Here is a 20,736-nt window from a genome sequence, read left to right as displayed (position 1 = left end):
GTTTTTTTCCCCGTGAAATCGAGGCTGTCCTACATCTAAATAAAATTGTTCAAATATTAATGTCATAAAGTGCTATACGTAAATAGACCTACGTATAGTACAAAACACGAACTGCTAATATAGAACACGCAAGGATCGCGGAGCAGTGAATCGGTTAGAAATATACTAAAAAAAACAACAATACTTGGATTTACATTCACAATGCGTCCAAATAGATTTTACGGGTTTAAAATTAACGTATAAAACGTCGACAAAGGTTGCACTTTTTTACATTTTCTGATGTCAAGGACGTGCGCGCTCCCGCTTCGTGAACGCGAGTTTGGTGCGCGTCCCCGAGACAAGGCGAATGCAGTAGCCTACGAAAAAACAAGCGAGCGGCGCCGGAGACACGAGAGGGGCGCAGTTTACCTCCAGCTAACAAGATCTCAATTTGGACCGCAAATTTCACGCCCTGTTGGATTGTGCTTTCACCAGAGACTGGCGTGGATATTCGCGGACAGAGACAATAGGGTAAATTGTGCTAGTCGATGAAGCCGGCCGATGGTCGAATGAATCTGACGTTGGGGAAAATGACGATGTGGCTGTAATTTTTTGCACCTCCTTTTATGCCTCAAAATGGCGGCTAGGCCGCTTGGTCTGAAGCAGCACGTAGCATGTCAGCGTCGCACTTTATTCCCGTGTAAATACATGCAACGTTGACTTTATTCTCAAGTATGTGTCCTCAGTGAACATATTAGATGTCGCAAATTGAATACAAGTGCATAACGGCACTCCCGTCTGCGTTCGTATAACAAGCTAACATTAAAGCTAACTTTCTGACTGCATCTCCAGTAAGCTAATGAGGGTAAGGTTCACATTCACCTCATTAGCTGGCATAGTTCATATTTAGGAGCTCATTTGGTCATATGTGGTTTAATAAACGCTACGTGTGCTAACGACGTGACGATATGACACTGGGTTGGGTTGTAAGAGTGCTCTGGCTTTTGGCGTTGTCATTACGAACATGGTTTGGAGACGATTCCGTGCTGTTTGACATCTACGTCACTGCCGCTCAGGATACATTTATTCCAGAAGTGGCCACCGCTAGACATAATTCGAATGTGTTGTCTACAACCTTCTGATTAGCTTCACGGCTAAGTCGGATGTTAGCATGGAGGAAGGGCGTCCGGTAATATTCATCCTGAAATATTGGTTCTGGTTGTGTAAATTGCATTTAAATGGATGCACATTTATATGGTGGATATTGATTTGTTGTTTGGGTACCCGTAAAGGACAGGGTTGTTTGCTGTCTCACGGTGGGCGTCGGGCCGGCTCAGCTGGAACTCCCTCGTCATGTGTGGGAGGAAATCTGGGTGGAGCGCATGCTAGTCGAAGATGGTCTTGGAATTGCGTCTTTGCTTTACCATACTCATTTCACCTTTAACGGGTTGTCCGGTCACGATTCCGAGATTGAAAACCACAACGATTGCTTTTTTTTCCACCCAGAGCGGCGATTAAATTGGGAAATGACATATTTTTCTCCTGATCTTTTAGTTGTGTTGTTGGGGGGGAGGGGTAATTTCAAGAGAATTTGTCGATCGGGCGTGGTAGCCTGATTTGTAATACTATTTTCCCAATTGAAATGCAATTAACCTGTGCCGGCCTCCAAAGAAATATATTTTTTTTGTTTTGGGTAAAATAGAACTGCATTGTAAAATATAAAAGTTAGAACGTGAAGGATGAAATGAGTATTCTCAAGTGCAATAATGAAGCTGAAAATTTCTCATTGTCATATTTTTAATATTGTGTGTGCCATTAAGTGGCATGGTGGAGTGCGTGGGAGGGGTCGCCAACTTGTACACTCATAGCCATTTCTACCTCGTTTTCAGGGAAAAAATAACAGCTGCAAACACCTTTTGACATTTGTAAGATGCTAGCCCTTTTCGGTCTGTCTATCTCTCTCTATATATATATCTGTCTGTCTCTAAACACTTTCTAAATAGTCCGTGACATGATATCCATGCAGCCCATCCATGCAGCCCATCCATGCTTCACAAAATTAAATGTTACTTTTAAATGAACACATTTTGAAAAATCAGAATTGAAAATTGGGAATAGAATAGAATGGTTAAAAGACTACCATTTCTCTGAACAATGAAATAAATAATTTACAAAATGACTGCCTGAATATTATGGTTAATGGGGCTTTTACTCCTGAAACTTTACTTGCAGCATCTGCAAATCATGGATGTAGAGAGTCTTTATGCAGGACTGTAAGCTTCTGTCTGTGAAGCATGAGCTGCACGGTGAGGGTTTGTGAAGCTTTAAAAAGGATTTCTTGTCACAAAGAAATTTTGACCATATTCATAATTTGCAGAGAAGACTGCTTGAACTGTTTGCAAACATTTTTGTGTCCTTGAACAAACTCAGATGACAACAAAAAACATTTACTACAAACACTTGCAACATGTGTTGCAAGTGACCACGTTGTAAGCTTGATGACATAAAGCCAACTTTTTTTGCACCATGGACCTTCATGTTGCTCTGGTCCACGAAGTGATGGAAAGGCACTTCAGATGGAAGTTCCATTGTCAAAATAGCTTCACTTTTGGAGATGACATCCAGTCATAGCCGCCCATCGGTTTGAGACCACTGACGTAAAGCTACAAATATGTGTGCTGTAATGCATTGGGTGTGGCTCAGTCCAGTTGTGACTTGGTGGCCGGCTGCTGCTTCTTAAAGTGACAGGATGTTTTCTGTTGCTCATCTCAGCTTTTCAGCGGCACTGACCTGGTGGCATAAATCTGAGAATAAAATGACACCACAGAGTACTCAATTCCAGCTCATACATCAGAATCAATAGCAGGAATGAATAAGCAGATTTATTGATGTACTTTGACTGCTGATTATTTCCCCTCCGCCATCTCCGGTTTCTCACCTTTGAGCTCATCCAGTTAAACTGATTCATTTGATTGTATTCTGTTGTTTTCAATACTGCAAAAATAACCGTTGTCTGAACAGAAATTCAAAATCACAGTTATGTCAGGAAAATCTCAACTCAGCCATTTCCTAAAATGATCCAGACCTAATGTTATGTTATTTCTGTGACCGTGAACCACCGCAAATTTGTTGGGGAACATCCAGAAACTCCCGGTGTGTTGTAATCAACGCTGTATGAGACGTAAGCTGTTATTTGGACTTGTGTCAGGTGCTGATATCACAGATCAGTTTTTAACCGTCAGCTCGTATGTCAGTTGCTCCTGTGGAGCAGGTTCTCTGCAGTGTTCAAATGTCAGTTAATGCAAGTAGATAAGCAAACCCATTCTACATTTCAGTTCAGTAGAGCTGACTGCTAAACAAAAAAAAAGGCCTGCCGCCTATCACTTGTGTTGCAAAGAAAAAATAGTGCTAAATACACGGGAGGCTGCTACATTTTAGAAAAGCAGTCCTCTTCTCCACTATTCCTTAAAACGATTCCTGATCTATTGGCACAACTGTGAAATTTGTATCTGGTGACTAAATTGTGCACCTGAGGCTCACATTTGAAGATATAGTTGATATGAAAGTAAATGATGTACTGTATCAGTATTCTTAAGTGACATCTATATGTATTATAACACAACATGCATATGTAAACATGAGCAAGTAATTGTGCCAGGATCAAAAAATAAAATAAATGAATCCTATTGATCCACTTGTTGACTGGTTCGTTGGAGATCTATTCATTGTGGTCCCAGTACTCAAAGAGGTTTTCGCGTAGCTCAGTTATCCTTCCTTCGGCAGGTTCGTTTGGTGTTTTTACAAGACAGTATGTAAATATATATAAATACAGTAAAGTCTCGTTATAGCGATATTCTCGGGAGTCCGAAAAAATATCGATATAACCGGACTATCGATATATCCGAACCTGCGCGCATGTAATTTTCTCCTTGCGTTTGTAGAAATAGTATTGTAATAAGCGGTACTATCGATATAACGAGACTTTACTGTATAATCATATTTTAACCCCACTGCATTTAATGTACCTGGCAAAAATATCCCCCATTTGACAATATGATGACCCTGGCCCCTATCAAAGCTGAGCTGTTAGTGCTTTCCCCATTCATCACTCTTGGGCGTTCTTAAGGGAGTGTGATAATGACAAGATGACATTTGGGAATTTGACAGGCATGCAACCGTTATTTATTTATTTATTTATTTATTTATTTATTTATTTATTTATTTATTTATTTATATATATGTTTATTTATGATTGGTATTTTCTCAGCAAACTGCAATAGGAAATTTGTCACCCAACAAATCTGGGTCAACTCTTACACAGGAATTTGCAGCAAGGGCAACCTGGAATGTTTTGTTACATTGGATGGCTTGTTTTGAGAACATCTAAAAATTCATGGAATGAGTGATTGAGTTCACTTTGGAAGGTGGATGGATGACTTCGTGCCATTTTTCTAATTAACGGGCTCAACTAATATTTTCTGAGTGCTGCATTGACCGACTGGTAGAATAATGTGTTTCCATGTATATTATCTGCATTTAAACTATTGTGGGAATTGATGCAGCAGTTCTTTGACCTGTACATTCTTTCCACCCCCTCCCACCCTTCATGTTATCTGCCATGCATACCTAATGTAGACCTCCTCTTCTCCCTTTCAGATGCAGTGTAGAGTCGAGTGTTGACTGGTCTGCAGACTCTCCGCTTCTCTCATCCCCAGGGGGCCCTGTGGTCCCCACACTATCCGAGGCGGTGTTGTTACGACGCTAACTGACGCTAGAGGAGTACACGGCTAACCTTGGCTTGCGTTGCTCGGATCCGCATAGCTCATCTCCTGACTGAGGAGAGCGCAGCAGCTGCACCTTCTATTACAAACTGGTCTCTCCTTGCCCCGCCCACACCATCCTGTCACAATGGTGCTTTCACAACGACAACGAGATGAACTGTAAGTGGTCAATGCACATTTATTTCAAAACAAGCTGTTAAAAAAGCAGAAACATTTGTAAGTATTGAACTGCTTTCAAAACATTCAACATGTAAAATTATGACTGTCAACACCTTATCAGATTTATTTAACCAAAGAACATATTGATTTATGTGCCCCAGATGCGTGCTGATATCAACTTAAGGGACAACCGACATCACTTTTTTGTTTCCCAACTGACATCAGAAAAACGTTTTATAGCATCTAAAATACCCAAAATACACAGTATGATATTTTTATTCAAATGCAAAACACCAATAAAAATGACTTAAAGTGTCCAAAAACTACTTCAAATTGAACCCGGAAGTGGCCAGTTTCAGAAGGTCCCGCCCCCTTGTTCCTGTTGTAACGCCAAGACGTCAAAATATTGGCTTCAGATTCGGAAAAGATGCTTTCTTGTTCCTCATCCAGTTATGAATATGATTCAAATAGTTCTGAAGAGGAAAGCATACATGTTTGCAATCGATTAAATAATTTATTCCGGTCATTTGATGCATCTGGGGAGAAATGTGACAAACTTTTTAGTACTCACAGTACCCAAAAAAGGCAGAAGAGGGCGACAAAGCTCCGTGGAAATTGTCTCCTGGGACATTTTGTAAGTGATCATCAAATACACTGTAGAAGTCTTGGCGCAACACACAACGATTCACCATCACGTTATTTATGTGTTTTCTTTCTAATTTCGCCATCAACACGAAGTTTTCAGACAAACAAAGTATCGCAAAGTGCATTGAGGTGATGCAAGGTATGTCCTTTCTCGGTGAGGGGCGTTCCTTCAGTGACGTAGGGTGAGGACTCGTCACCAACTCAAAAACAAGACTTCCGGAATATTCAGCGTGAGTCTTAAAACGTAAAATATAGCTATATGCGGTGGAATCTTTGTAAAATACGCTCAGTCGAAGTCATTTGAAGCGATTTTACAAATTATGTCATAACTTGTCCGCAGACGTCGGTTGTCCTCTAAAGGACAACCGACGTCGCTTTTTTGTTTCCTAACTGACATCAGAAAAATGTTTTATATCATCTAAAATACCCAAAACACGCAGTATGATATTTTAAGTCACATGCAAAACACCAATAAAAATGACAAAGTGTATATATATATACACAAACTGGTCTATTACAATTATATATATATATATATATATATATATATATATATATATATATATATATATATATATATATATATATATTACATAAAGCCTTTTATGTCCGCCCCTAAAGACCGAGAGGTCTGGTGGCAGGCCTGAATTGCGGAATGCATCCACTTGTGCAATACATGACAAGGCAGCTAACATTCCCAACAATGATTCTGTGTTTTTAGATTAGTGCTGTGGGTAGGGCCTGTTGGTATGGGGAGCTCTTCTGGAATGCTAAGCTTTCATTACCTCTGAACTACTCAGAAGTAGCTTCCAAGACCCCCAGCCAAAACCTCTTTTCTCAGTCTGACAGAGCGCTGTCACAAATGAATCCTTTCGCACGGATGACTTTCTCGGAAAATGTAACGCTTTCGGTGTGCCTTGAAGGACAACCGACGCCTGTGGTCAAGTTCAAAGTCAAGTCAAAGTCAGCTTTATTGTCAAATATGCTAATATGCATGACATACAGCACAGATGAAATTAATGTCCTCTCGGACCCAGCATGCAAAACAATCAAAAGCACTTATAACGTGGCTAAAAAGACATTCAATTGACAACAGACAATACATGTAATTTCTGTATGTAAAGTGAGGTAGTGTCATCTGGAAAGTGAGGCAGTGACGTATGTAAAGTGAGGTAGTGACATGTAAAGTGAGGAAGTGACGTATATAAAGTGATGCAATGTAGTAATGCAAAAACAAACAACGAAAGAGTGATGCAATGTAGTAATGCAAAAACAAACAACGAAAGGGTTGAGGTGAGGTCTTGCAGAAAAAAAATGAGAAAGAACAAAAAAATAGAGTTCAGGATGATCGTACAGCATGTAGCGTGTACTCAGAGTTCGGTGAGTGGCAGTGGGAAGGGGCAGGCTGGGCAGGGCTGGGAGGGAGTTGAGTCTCCGGACTGCCTGGTGGCAGAAACTGTCCTTGAGCCTGCTGGTCTTGGCTCGGAGACTCTGCAGTCTCCTACCCGATGGCGAAGTTGTGTCCATAATTTGTAAAATCACTTCAAATGACTTCTACTGAGTGTATTTTACAAAGATTCCACCGCATAAAGCTATATTTTACGTTTTAAGGCTCGCGCTGAATATTCAGGAAGTCTTGTTTTCGAGTTGATGACGATCCCAACGTGACGTCACGTTTGGAACGCCCATGACCAAGAAAGCGACACAATGCATTTTGCGGTACTTTGGTCTGAAAACTTCATGTTGATGGCAAAATTAGAAGGAAAACACATAAATAACGCGATGGTGAATCGTTGTGTGTTGCACCAAGACAACTATTTGATATTCGCTGACACAAATTCCCAGCAGACAAATCAGCCCATTTCCAACGGAGTCTGGGCGCCATATTCTGCATTTTCTAGGACGCTACACAGCAGTCCTGACACCTCAAAATGACCCGGGAGGACTTGTTTAATCGATTGCAAACATTTATGCTTTCCTCTTCAGAACTATTTGAAGCATATTCATAACTTTCCAGCAGCTCCTGTGTTTTGCTTTTCTACTTTCATTTCTTTCATAACTTTGCTGCTGTGAAATGTAAATTTCTCCACTGCGAGACTAATAAAGGCAAATCCAATACAATCCAATCCAATAACTGGATGAGTAACAAGAAAGCTTCTTCTCAGAATCTTAAGCCATTGTTTTGATTCTCGAGCAAGGCAAGATGACTTGGACTTGGACTTTCTGAAAATCCCCAATTTGCAGCTCAATTTTTTTGCAGTTTTAGCACACTTTAAGTCATTTTAATTGGTGTTTTGCATTTGACTAAAAATATCAGCCTGTGTGTTTTGGGTATTTTAGATGCTATAAAACGTTTTTCTGATGTCAGTTAGGAAACAAAAAAAATGGTGTCGATTGTCGTTTAAGGTGCAGAAAATACAATTGTGCTTAGGTATCGTATCAGTAGCCAATATCTGCAGAATACATTGATTTACAAGTCATGTTCAATATATAGTTGAATACACTAGAAATAGTTTTAATGTTCAAACTAATTAGGTACATTGTGTTTAAACCTTTAACGTAGAATTTTATGACTGCAAAATGTTTCATTTCATTGTTTTAGATGGTGGCATTGATTTTCTTCCTGATAGTTCGTTTATGTTTACACTACTTAGAACGGTGGCAAACTACGACAAATTCGAACTTTGGTACAAATTTAAGATGCTACTCAGTCACGCACCAACCCACACCCAGCCCTTTGTAACATGAAAATTCCGCTATGGAATTGATGTTTGTTTTTTTTCTCCTGTGGCATTTCAAGTCCCTGAGCTTGATATTTACAGTGCCTTGCAAAAGTATTTGGCCCCCTTGAATGTTACAAACTTTCGCCACATTTCAGGCTTCAAACATGCAGATAAAATGTATTTTTTTGTCAAGAATCAACAAGTGGGACACAATCGTGAAGTGGAACAAAATGTATTGGATAATTTCAACTTTTTTAACAACGAAAAAACTGAAAAGTGGGGCGTGCCATATTATACGGCCCCCTTGTGTTAATACTTTGTAGCGCCACCTATTGCTCCAATTACAGCTGCAAGTCGCTTGGGGTATGTTTCTATCAGTTTTGGACACCGAGAGACTGACATTCTTGCCAATTCTTCCTTGCAAAACTGATCAAGCTCAGTGAGGTTGGATGGAGAGTGTTTATGAATAGCAATCTTCAGCTCTTTCTTCAGATTCTCAATTGGATTCACGTCTGGACTTTGACTTGGCCATTCTAACACCTGGATACGTTTATTTTTTTTAACGACTCCATTGTAGATTTGGCTTTATGTTTTGCATCATTGTCCTGCTGGAAGATAAATCTCCGTCCCAGTCTCAGGTCTTGTGCAGATACTAACAGGTCTTCCAGGATGCTCCTGTATTTGGCTCCATCAATCTTCCCGTCAATTTTAACCATATTCCCTGTCCCTGCTGAAGAAAAGCAGGCCCAAACCATGATGCTGCCACCACCATGTTTCACAGTGGGGATGGTGTGTTCAGGGCGATGAGCTGTGTTGCTTTTACACCAAACATCGTTTTGCATTGTGGCCAAAAAGTTCAATTTTGGTTTCATCTGACCAGAGCACCTTCTTCCACATGTTTGGTGAGTTTCCCAGGTGGCTTGTGGCAAACTTTAAATGGGACTTTTGATGGATATTATTGAGAAATGTCTTTCTTCTTGCCACTTTTCCATGAAGGCCAGATGTGTGCAGTGTACGACTGATTGTTGTCCTATGGACAGACTCTCCCACCTGAGCTGTAGATCCGCAGTTCATCCAGAGTGATCATGAGGCTCTTGGCTGCATCTCTGATCAGTTTTCTCCTTGTTTGAGATGAAAGTTTGGAAGAATGGACAGGTCTTGGTAGATTTGCTGCGGTCTGAAGCTCCTTCCATTTCAATATGATGGCTTGCACAGTCCTCCTTGAGATGTTTAAATCTTGGGAAATCTTTTTGTATCCAAATCCGGCTTTAAACTTCTCCACAACAGTATCTCGGACCTGCCTAGTGTGTTCCTTGGTTTTCATGATGCTCTCTGCACTTCAAATAGAACCCTGAGTTTATCACAGAGCAGATGCATTTATACGGAGACTTGGTTACACACAGGTGGATTCTATTTATCATCATCATCATCAGTCAGTTAGGACAACATTGGATCATTCAGAGATCCTCACTGAACTTCTGGAGTGAGTTTGCTGCACTGAAAGCAAAGGGGCCGAAGAATATTGCACGCCCCACTTTTCACTTCTTTATTTGTTAAAAAAGTTTAAATTATCCAATAAATGATTGTGTCCCACTTGTTGATTCTTGACAAAAAAAAAAAAAACAATTTCATAACTTTGTTTGAAGCCTGAAATGTGGCAAAAGGTTGCAAGATTCAAGGGGGCTGAATACTTTTGCATGGCACCGTATATTTTAAATGGTATATTTCTAATAATAAGGTCCTATTTGGGGAGGAAAAGTAAGCTGTGTGATTCTGTAACCTATTGGCAATAGCTCATTTTAATTTCTTCTTTTTTTTAAATCCATAACCAATGAAAAGCACATTTGTGTATCTTTACAGGGTCAGGGGAATCACTGCCCCAATCATGTTGTAAAAATAGCCGAAGAACACAATCATGTTGCTTCCAGAAAAGACCTGGCGGCCACCCTTGTTATGATGGGTGCCTTATTTATTGATTTATTTATTCTAATTTCTCCTCGCTGAACAAAGAATGTGCCCAACGCCGTCCCCCAGACTCGGGTTATAAAGTGCTTTGTGTATGTCATCCTTTGGATGTGATGGCACACAATAAACTATCTTGCTAGGTAGATTAATGAGAATTACAGAAGCCGAACGTAAACAGGGCTTCTTAATTGGTACCCCCCCTTTCTTGTTGTCTTGGGTATTCAGGTAGGCAGAAGGTGAGGTGCACAAAGTACAGACAGAACTGAAAGATTGCAACGTCCTCCACCTTCATATTGCTAGCGTCAAGCATTTTCTCTTGTTTGGCTTTTCCTGGATTTTGATGGTATTTGTGACAAATACAACAACCCAAGAACCAATGTGATATAGCCCACAGGGGTGCCGTTTCTTTGTTTGGTTTCTTTGATTTCTTTTGTTTATTTTTTTTCTGATTCTAACTGAACTTGATTTAAACAACTATATGTTAGTTATCTGACTGTCTTTAATCATTAATAACCCAAAATAATGAATAATCAATACGCACCGTTAGTGACACAAATGTGCTTGTCAGTACCTTGCTCAAGGGCATCATCCTATCTGAGTGCAAGTGGTTTTACTGATAATCTCAATTTCATTCTTTGCAATTGAGCCAAACTGGCTTGAAATCAGTCACAGCCTGCGTTCTTTTTAAAAACAGCACTGAATTGACTCACTGAAACGGAAATAACAATCTAGTTTCAGGTTCAAGTGACATTTTCTCCAATAGTGGCTTTCACTAAGTCATCTGAATACATCAGGGTCACTGCTCACTCCTCAGAAAATAGAGTACTGGTCGTATCATGCGTCACAGTAAAAAAATCTCCCACAATACATATGGTACTGGTAAAGCTGAATGCAACATTGGAGTTAATTCAGCATTTGTTTAAAAAAAAAAAAACCCAGCTCCACAATATTTTTTTACCCTGACAGGAAACTAAAAGCAAACATTCAAACTCTCATGTTTGGGAATAATCACCGGTACATTTTGTTGGGAATAGAATGCCTGCTTGGTTTTAGCTTGTGTTTTCCTTGTTTATCTGAAATGTTTTAAGATGGGGATTCCCTCATGGCAGGCAGCTGTTGAAGACTTTTCTGGATGGCCTGCACTAATGCCTGTCCGCGATCCGCCCCGTTTTTTTAATGACACAGCTCACGACTCTACTTTCAGTTTTCTAATTAATTGACTCATTTTGTGACTGACTTGATGAAATCGTCATGGCCAGAAAGCTTGTTCACCTCAACTGTATTTATTTTTCGTGGGCATGCACACTAGGATATCCCGTTCCTCCACGAACCATTACAGTGATACATTCTGTGGGTGCACTCAGCCACAGGACAGGAGCTCATTATAGACTCGGGGCAGATGTGATATCCATTGTGCTGGATATATAGTAGGGGCTTGTCACAAATCATACACAGTTGTCTGATTTATACACAATAAATGCTATTCTAATATATACTGTCGGTCTGACAGTGCATTTAAAGGACAACCGACGTATTCGGACAAGTTGTGTCCATAATTTGTAAAATGGCTTCAAATGACTTCTACTGAGCATATTTTACATAGATTCCACCGCACATAGCTATATTTTCCGTTTTAAGACTGAATATTCCGGAAGTTTTTGAGTTGGTGACGAGTCCTCACCCTACGTCACTGAAGGAACGCCCCTGACCGAAAAAAGGACACATTGTAGCAGTCCTTCCATCACGTCAATGCATTTTGCTGTACTTGCTTGTTTGGTCTGAAAACGTCATGTAGGACCAAAAAGAGGCAGAAGAGGGCGACAAAGCTGCATGAAAAGAATTAATCAGCCTGTGGAAACGGGCTGATTAATTCCTTACGGGGCTTTGTCGCCATTTTCTGTCTTTTTTGGGTGCGACATTTCCCACCCCTGATGCCTCAAAATGACACGGAATAAATTCTTTAATCGATTGCAAACATGTATGCTTTCTTCTTCAGAACTATTTGAATCATATTCATAACTGGATGAGTAACAAGAAAGCATAGTTATTTTTATTGGTGTTTTGCATTTCACTAAAAATATCATACTGCGTGTTTTGGGTATTTTAGATGCTATAAAAAGTTTTTCTGATGTCAGTTAGGAAACCAAAAAGTGCGTTCGGTTGTCCTTTAAGTGTATACATATACTCTGGTAGCGAGGGTGTAAGGATCCTTTTTTTCTGTTCCAGAAATCGAGCCATAGCTGATTATCTGCGTTCTAATGGATATGAAGGAGCATATTCCACATTCAAGAAGGAGGCAGAATTAGACATGGTAAGTAGAAAATTCATTTTCTGTGTGAAGTAGAATATTCATTTTCGAAACATTTGAAGATAAACCTTCAGCACTAGCCAAATGTGTAAATATCTTGCCAAATACAACAGAATAGCTTAGTTTGAGCCATGTTGTTTTTCTTTCTTTGATTTTTTTTTTTTAATTAGCGTATGCGTACATTAGCTATGTATTGTCTGTTGCTAACATAGCCGCACACCCATGCACGCACACAACACACACACACACACACACACACACACACACACACACACACACACACACACACACACACACACACACACACACACACTTAAAACAAAAGACTTTGATTCTGACTTTGATGTTAAAATGTAATTGAGATCCTTATTTCAGACATTTGAATGCATAATGCCCATTGGTTAGGTTAGTGGTTGGCACCCTGCAGTGTAGTCTGGCACTTTTTGTGCATCATGTGTATGTTGCTTAGCATCCAGGCAGATGGCCCATTACACGATTGCAAGCTTGTTTGGGGAAAAACACACTTCACAAAATAAAGGTTCTGTGTTTTGTATTTGTATATTTTGTATTTTCGTCCCACGTTGCACAATGCCTTGAGGCTGCTGCTAACTATGAAAGCATTAAGCCCTCGTTAGGGTGATGATTGCCACGATCGTCCAATTTCACAGCTCGCTCGTCAGCCTTGCTTTGAACAAAAGCAGAAATCCTGAAATTGTAAAGGGATGCATGCAGTCACGATATTCAGGGGTCAAAGTGTAAATAATGATTTTCTTTCTTGTAAGGCATGTCCTTTGCCATCCACTCCAGCTGATCCACTTTCACTGGCCTTTTTTGATTCTGCCTTTTTTTAACCTGTTTGCCTTTTTTGCATCCAACTCCCAAACACACCCCCTCCTCATCTCCTTACAGAATGAAGAATTGGACAAGAAGTATGCCGGCCTTTTGGAAAAAAAATGGACTTCAGTCATCAGATTACAAAAGAAGGTTTGTTTATTTTCCACTTTCAAAAGGAGGTTTGTATCCAATATGGTCTGTGAATAGTTTGTGACGCCTCCCCTGAGTCCACTTTACTTTTATTGTTAATTCATAGTAATATATAAACAGTCCAACATTTAGCCAAAATCTCACCGCCGAAGCTTTTTAAGAACATTGAAAATTGTCTTGAAATTGTTTGAATACACCCCCCTCTGCTAACATACTTGCTCGATCTGTGTAGGTTATGGAACTTGAATCCAAACTGAATGAAGCAAAGGAGGAAATCACCCTGGGTGGACCAGTTAGTCAAAAGCGAGACCCCAAAGAGTGGGTCCCGCGCCCTCCAGAACGCTATGCGCTGAGTGGTCACCGCAGTCCTGTGACCAGAGTCATCTTCCACCCAGTCTTCAGTGTGATGGTGTCTGCTTCAGAGGATGCAACAATAAAGGTTAGTGCGGATGAAAGGCACCATACATGCCCCACTCACCCCCTTTCATTGTTTGCAAATATTCCAAATGTTTTGCGGTCCAGTGTAGCATTGCACATTTTGCCACTCAATGCATCAGTGCATTATTGCAACAAGCTGGGGGAAAGAGTATCCTTAAAATGATTTTACAATCTGTGTTATTGTTTAAAAATAATTCTGTTTTTAATTATGGTTTAAGGGCAATAAGGGCGGCCCGGTAGTCAAGTGGTTAGCACACCGGCTTCACAGTGCAGAGGTCGCCGGTTCGCGTCCCGGTCCGGCCTCCCTGTGTGGAGTTTGCATGTTCTCCCCGGACCCGCGTGGGTTTTCTCCGGGTACTCCGGTTTCCTCCCACACTCCAAAAACATGCATGGCAGGCAGATTGACTACTCCAAATTGTCCCTAGGTGTGAGTGTGAGAGTGACTGTTGTACGTCTTTGTGTGCCCTGCGATTGGCTGGCAACCAATTCAGGGTGTCCCCCGCCTCGTGCCCGAAGACAGCTGAGATAGGCTCCAGCAACCCCCGCGACCCTAATGAGGAATAAGCGGTACGGAAAATGAGATGACATGAGAATTATGGTTTGCTTCAAGCTACAAAGATTATAGTTTGCTAATGTTGACAGTAGTCAAGATATCAGTTTGTACTCATAAATATACGTAAGCCAGAATTTATAAGATGTCATTGTTGAAAGAAAACATGACCAGGGAAAACAATTTATCGCAGGGAAGCCTGTATATCTGCTGACATTGCTCGCAGGAACAAACTTGCAGGCAGTTGTGTCGGAAATGTTTGTTGATTTACCTTATGATGGCTTGGTATCCACAGAACCACCTCTTGAAAGCTTCGAAAGATGATTATTGCCATCATGTGATATAACTGTGATGAGTTGTTACTTTTCACTTTGTCTTGAATGATGCTGCAGTCCTCCCAATTGGTCTGCCTCTCTCAAGCGTGCGGTTACACCAGTATCATCTTTGTGTGCTGAGAATCAATGTACAAACTTTACTGTCTGTCATCTTGCTAACCAGTGACTTTTCATCAGCAGAAAATTCCACTCGGCTATTTTGCTATTTTTACTTTATAGTTTACTCATAAATGTATGGATGGATTTTAATCATATGGGGCATGTGGTTATCTTCTCCTTGGCTACACCTATAAAGCAAGAGTTCAGATCGCTGTTTTGGCATCATCTTTCCTTTTCCAAAACCCGTTTGCCCACAATGCAATCCCTCCTCTTGGCATTGTACCACATTTCCATTCCTCATAAGAAGCATCTGTATGGCGGAGCCCACACGCCATCAGAGGAGCAAGGCTCTGGGCCCAAATCTTAAATTCTGCTCTGCTCTCCTGCTTTTGCTTGTGTGTCTTCTATGGCTCGCTCTCTTTCCCCTGGCCTGCACTTATTCCGTGTCCTACTTTTTCTACCTCCGAAGAGGCCGTTGAATTTTTAACTGAGGAGAACTTGCATGCTTCACAATGTTTTGACACGGCAAGCTAAAATAGCCCCTTAATCTGAAAACAATTGAATTTCCAAAATACATTGTGTGCAACAATTTAAAATAAAACATTTATTCTGATTGTCAAGAAATTGCATAGTTTGTAAAGTGGATTTATGTGGTCTAATTTGCTGCTCTTCAGGTGTGGGACTATGAGACCGGAGACTTTGAACGCACACTGAAGGGCCACACAGATTCCGTGCAGGACATCTCTTTTGACCAGACTGGAAAACTGCTTGCATCCTGCTCTGCAGACATGACTATCAAGCTGTGGGATTTCCAAGGTTTTGAGTGCATCAGGACTATGCATGGTATGTTTTCTAATAAGCCATTTTATGTTTAAAAAATAAAAGTAAAACACAAGCCGTTGCGTGGGGGAATTCTGTCATAGCCAACACGTTATTTGATATAATTTTGTAACATGACATTTAATATCATATTGAAATGAAAATATACCAATATCCAGTTACGTTTCCAACTATTTTTTTAGGACATGACCACAATGTATCATCTGTAGCCATTATGCCCAATGGAGATCACATTATTTCGGCCTCAAGGGACAAAACCATGAAGATGTGGGAAGTGGCAACTGGGTAAAGTCTTTGAATTCTTTGAAAATGTCATAATTCATTCTCTTTGGGCAAATTAACTGGTTGGTAATTCATCTCTATATTTTTGCCCACCAGTTACTGCGTGAAGACCTTCACCGGCCACAGGGAGTGGGTCCGCATGGTGCGACCCAACCAGGATGGCACTTTGGTTGCCAGCTGCTCCAATGATCAAACGGTGCGCGTGTGGGTTGTGGCCAACAAAGAGTGCAAAGCTGAGCTGCGAGAGCATGAGCACGTAGTGGAGTGTATCTCGTGGGCGCCAGAGAGCGCTTTTCCCACCATACTCGATGCCACTGGTTCTGAGGTGAGAACCTGCTTTGATCATAAATATTAGGAGGAATTATTAGATGAAAACAAATTATCTGACTGCACAAGTAGGAATTTATTGACACATTTTTCTTGATCCAGTCTTATCATTCTTTCTTGATTTAAAGGCTGGTTCATCAGGTACGATGACGTTAAGTATTATTTGCTCGGTTTAAGTCATTTGTAGTTGTTGCTCACACAAGCCCCCAGGTTGATCAACAAGCCCCCAGGTTGATCAACATGGGGGTTCTCTACTGTTATTCCCCTGAAATCGGCATTTTCCATGGTCATGGTTAAATGGTCATAAACCGTTCACTTTTATGTGATTTCAAGACAAGATAATTTCCTTAAAATAAAAAATAAGGGGAAAAACATGTAAAATGTTTTACTTATTAAACAGTTTTACAAGTACAACATTCATGTCCCAGTACAGTATATCATTGGGGGAAAATATATCAAATAAATTATACAACTTATTTCTTTGCCGATGAAAAGAAAATGGTTGAGACAAAAAGAAATTAAAGAACGAGACGACGTTAGATGTGCTTTTAGACAAGCTGTCCACGACCCAAGCAACAATATTTAGTCACAACCCGCCATTTGAGAATCAGTTTTTTTTTTCTTGTGTAAATCTTAATTGTTTGGGTGAATCTTGAAATCCAGATGGATTTTGCATACATTTATTTGATGCATCCATTTGACAAAACCTATACAAGCACACGAAATAATTAGTTACTTAACCTGCAATAATTTCGCCACATAGATTGCCTGATTTTTGTGTGTGTGTGTGTGTATGTTTTTTGTCCAATCAGAGCAAGAAGAGTGGTAAGCCAGGCCCTTTCCTCCTGTCTGGCTCCAGAGACAAAACTATCAAGCTGTGGGATGTTAGCATAGGCATGTGCCTTATGACACTGGTGAGGTCCAGTTAAAGGGCGTACATGTTTTCTTTTTTCTTTCCTTTCTTTCCCTATTTCTATCTCTTTATCTCTTTTTAATCAAAGATAAGTTGCTTCATTTGTGGATGACGTCTTTTCTGTATCGCAGGTCGGCCATGACAACTGGGTGCGTGGCCTCCTTTTCCACCCAGGAGGCAAGTTTATTGTGACCTGTGCAGACGACAAGACCTTAAGGATTTGGGACTACAAGAACAAGCGCTGCATGAAAACCTTGAGTGCCCATGAACACTTTGTTACCTCTTTGGGTAAGCAGACCTGCCCTCCTACACCCTGATATGTTATTTTCAATGTGTTGCACTATAATTAACCATAAAGTTTGCATTTTTACACACGGTTGGTTGTCCATGTAAACGTCGTGTAATGTGATTTTTTTTTTTTATATATTTTTTTTTGTCACATTCAGATTTCCACAAGGCTGCTCCTTATGTGGTCACTGGGAGTGTAGATCAGACAGTAAAAGTGTGGGAGTGTCGCTGAGTAGGAGATTGGACCAGCACCGCGACTACCCAGATGGTCTTCTGGATCCTCTACCACCCACCCTGTCATTACACCCCCGCCCCCAACCCCCCTCTCACCTAAGCTAAACTTTACCCGCACATCTTCATCTCCTTCGGCTGCACCTGCCACGATGGTTACTTACCCATTGCGCTCTCTGGTCTAATAATCTGCCCCCTCTGTAAATTATTCCTGGATGTAGATCAAGATATTAAATGTTACACAAAAAAAGTATTCTTGCATGGTAATCAAAACTTGTATACTGTAAATTTGCATAACATCTAGAAGAACCATAGGTTTAACACAGGGCTGGCCGTCTGTCACGCAGCCTTACTGACCAACCGAAGGCAGATGTTTTTGATGTAGGGCACAAAAAAATAATTTAAGAAATGACTGTGTCTTTATGTGTAAGATTATTTTCGTCCATTTTTTTAGAACTTTTTTTCCCCTCGCTTTCTTTCTCCGTTGCTGTCCTAGTCTGATGGTGCCTAGCTTGGTAAAAACAGTTGAGAAATCAGACAGAAAAAGCATATACGATGAAACTGTCTGTCGGCCTTTGTTATTGAAATAATCTGTAGCTTTATACCATCATTTCATACGTGTGCATACAATTTCTGTTCATGTGGAGCTTGCTCATAAATTAATGGTTGTATATACCATTTTCCAACCGTTTTCTTTGGACCTCGGGAAAGGGTGAGTAGGGGGGTGGAAAAACTGCAGCTTTGACTCTTGTCATGGTGGCATATGAACAAATATTAGACTTTAGGTGAACCATCCTATTAAGAATAGCACCGCTGAACTATTCACGGACGTTTGGTGGAGGCTGTTGGTGTGTGTGCCTGAGTGGAGATCAGGGATTACGCAATTTCTCATTTTGAGCACTTGATACAGATGCTGAGGGTGTCTCTTTTGTAAGATCGCTTCCACTCGCCTCCTACCCCTCAACCTTCAGCATATTTGCCCTGCTATGGTATTTGTGTAATGTAGGAAGGATGTATAGACTGAAGATACATAGTTGTCGCTTGGGGCCTGTAATGGCTGGAAAAATGAACTTTCTCTTCCAAAAAGGAAAGGAAAAAGCATGACGAGTCAACATGCCTCCCAGGTTATATACTTGGAATTTGCAATGATATCTTAATTTCCAAGGGGTGAAAGAGATGTTCAGCTCAATAAAAATAAGTTGAATTGGTTTTCTGTGAAAATATGAAGTGTAAATTTAGGTAGTTAAGCCATTTGGCAGTTTTGTAATGTGTCCAAGGATGACCTGAATGAAAGTGGGGGTGGTTTTAGACTATTGAGAAAATGTTAGTTGCGGACATCCCAAGTGATCTGCTCCATATCTTCTCTGTAATGTAAGCATCTCTCCCGACAAACTCCGCAAACCATTTGACATGTTTCTCAGTGGGATTCTGCTCATGTTTAACTGAGAAGAACGGCAGATAGAGCGGGATTAAAAATAAAAATACACTTCAACCATTACTTTCCCCTTATCTCAAATGAATGATCAAAGGCTGTGGTTCATTCATATTGCACACCCTAGTTTCCACCAGGTCTTTGGACATGATGATCCAAGACAAATTTACCGATGTTGATAATTGCATCAATTTCCTAATTGAAGTTCTTGGCTTAAAAAGAAATTGATTGCTTCAATAATTCATTAGCTTTTTTGCTGCATTTTTCTTTTCACCCGTGTACTGAATGTGGTGGCACTTTGCTGCTGAAGCTCCTGCTCGCGCGGTGTAAAACGATTTTTTTTGGGATATATAGTGCTGCTGCATGGTTACCAACATCAGAGGCCGAGTTGTCTAAACACATTTAAAGGTACACAGTGGCTTAACAGACAGAAGCATGACTGGTGCTGAGAAGAGGATGGCCTAGTATGTTTAGACTACTCAATCCCTCTCTTGATGAATGGACTGAATTTGTTTTTTTTCTTCCACCAATATCCCACCCCTTTTACCCCTCCACATTCAAAGACAGTGACTCAGACCAGGATGATCCAAAGGAGCAATCTCAATTTTAAAGATAGTGTTACACCTATCCCTTTGGTGTCTTGTGCCTGACTTGTAGTGGGAAAATAGTTGAATTTGGCATGACAATGACAAAGTATTGTGTTCAGAGCTGATACCAAAAAAGTCAATATAATCTGGTTTAACCAACAAACCAGCCTCATTTGGTCCAGCATGTGACCAATTTTAGAAAAAAATACTCACCCTCAGGGCAACACTATGACATGTCAGGCCTTATACTATTCCTCCATTTGGTTTTAAATGAAAGATGTTAAATATAAGATTGACAGGGCGTTTGGGAGCTCTTTTTCTAAGAAATAAGGATCAGAGCTGCTGCGGTGAATGCAAAGTTTCTTCTTTCCCAAGCAATCCCTTTGCTCTCTGGTCTGGCTTATGAGTGGCCTGACTGAGTTTTTGCTGTCTGTGTGTCATTTCTGCCTCAAGTCAACCGGTCCTCTCACATGCGTGTGAACCTCATTGAGGACTTCAGACTGCACAACAAGCTCTTACTTGGAGTTCATGATGTTTTCACTACTATGGTCTCACTCTTCACGCTACTGTTAATATACCTGGATGTCATTATTGTTTGCAATATAATAAAAACAAATTGCATTATTTGTGTAAATGTGGGTTTTTTGGTGGGCATGTCATTCATTACAAACGTCCTGGAAACGTCACAACCTGGTGAAGGAAGATTCGCATTTAATTTTATTCCTTATAACGTTGAATTTAAAGTGGCACGCTATGTAAAGTGGGTACTATCTAGTTAGTACAACTCAACTTAACTAACAACAGTTACCGTGAAGGCCATCGTACACGATACAGAAAGTCGAAAGAAGCGCAATAAAGACAAATGTTTGG

At 40.5% G+C, this 20,736-nt stretch overlaps 1 protein-coding gene across 1 annotated transcript; it reads left to right on the top strand.

The window, feature by feature from the left end:
- The first annotated feature begins 340 nt into the window (after positions 1–340).
- On the top strand, positions 341–20,490 carry LOC148888231 (lissencephaly-1 homolog A-like). Its single transcript, XM_089013999.1, has 11 exons — positions 341–510; positions 4,636–4,919; positions 12,479–12,563; positions 13,470–13,544; positions 13,777–13,983; positions 15,641–15,809; positions 15,989–16,091; positions 16,185–16,413; positions 17,228–17,329; positions 17,460–17,616; positions 17,775–20,490. Exons 2-11 carry the CDS (start codon positions 4,888–4,890, stop codon positions 17,846–17,848), a joined length of 1,233 nt encoding a protein of 410 aa, XP_088870125.1. The 5' UTR covers positions 341–510; positions 4,636–4,887; the 3' UTR covers positions 17,849–20,490.
- Positions 20,491–20,736: the final 246 nt, after the last annotated feature.

This window comes from Hippocampus bargibanti, linkage group LG14, assembly GCF_051943395.1.
Source record: "Hippocampus bargibanti isolate YZ-2025 linkage group LG14, ASM5194339v1, whole genome shotgun sequence".
NCBI lineage: Eukaryota > Metazoa > Chordata > Actinopteri > Syngnathiformes > Syngnathidae > Hippocampus > Hippocampus bargibanti.
Note: the sequence above shows the minus strand (reverse complement) of the source record. Positions and strands in the feature narration are given on the sequence as shown.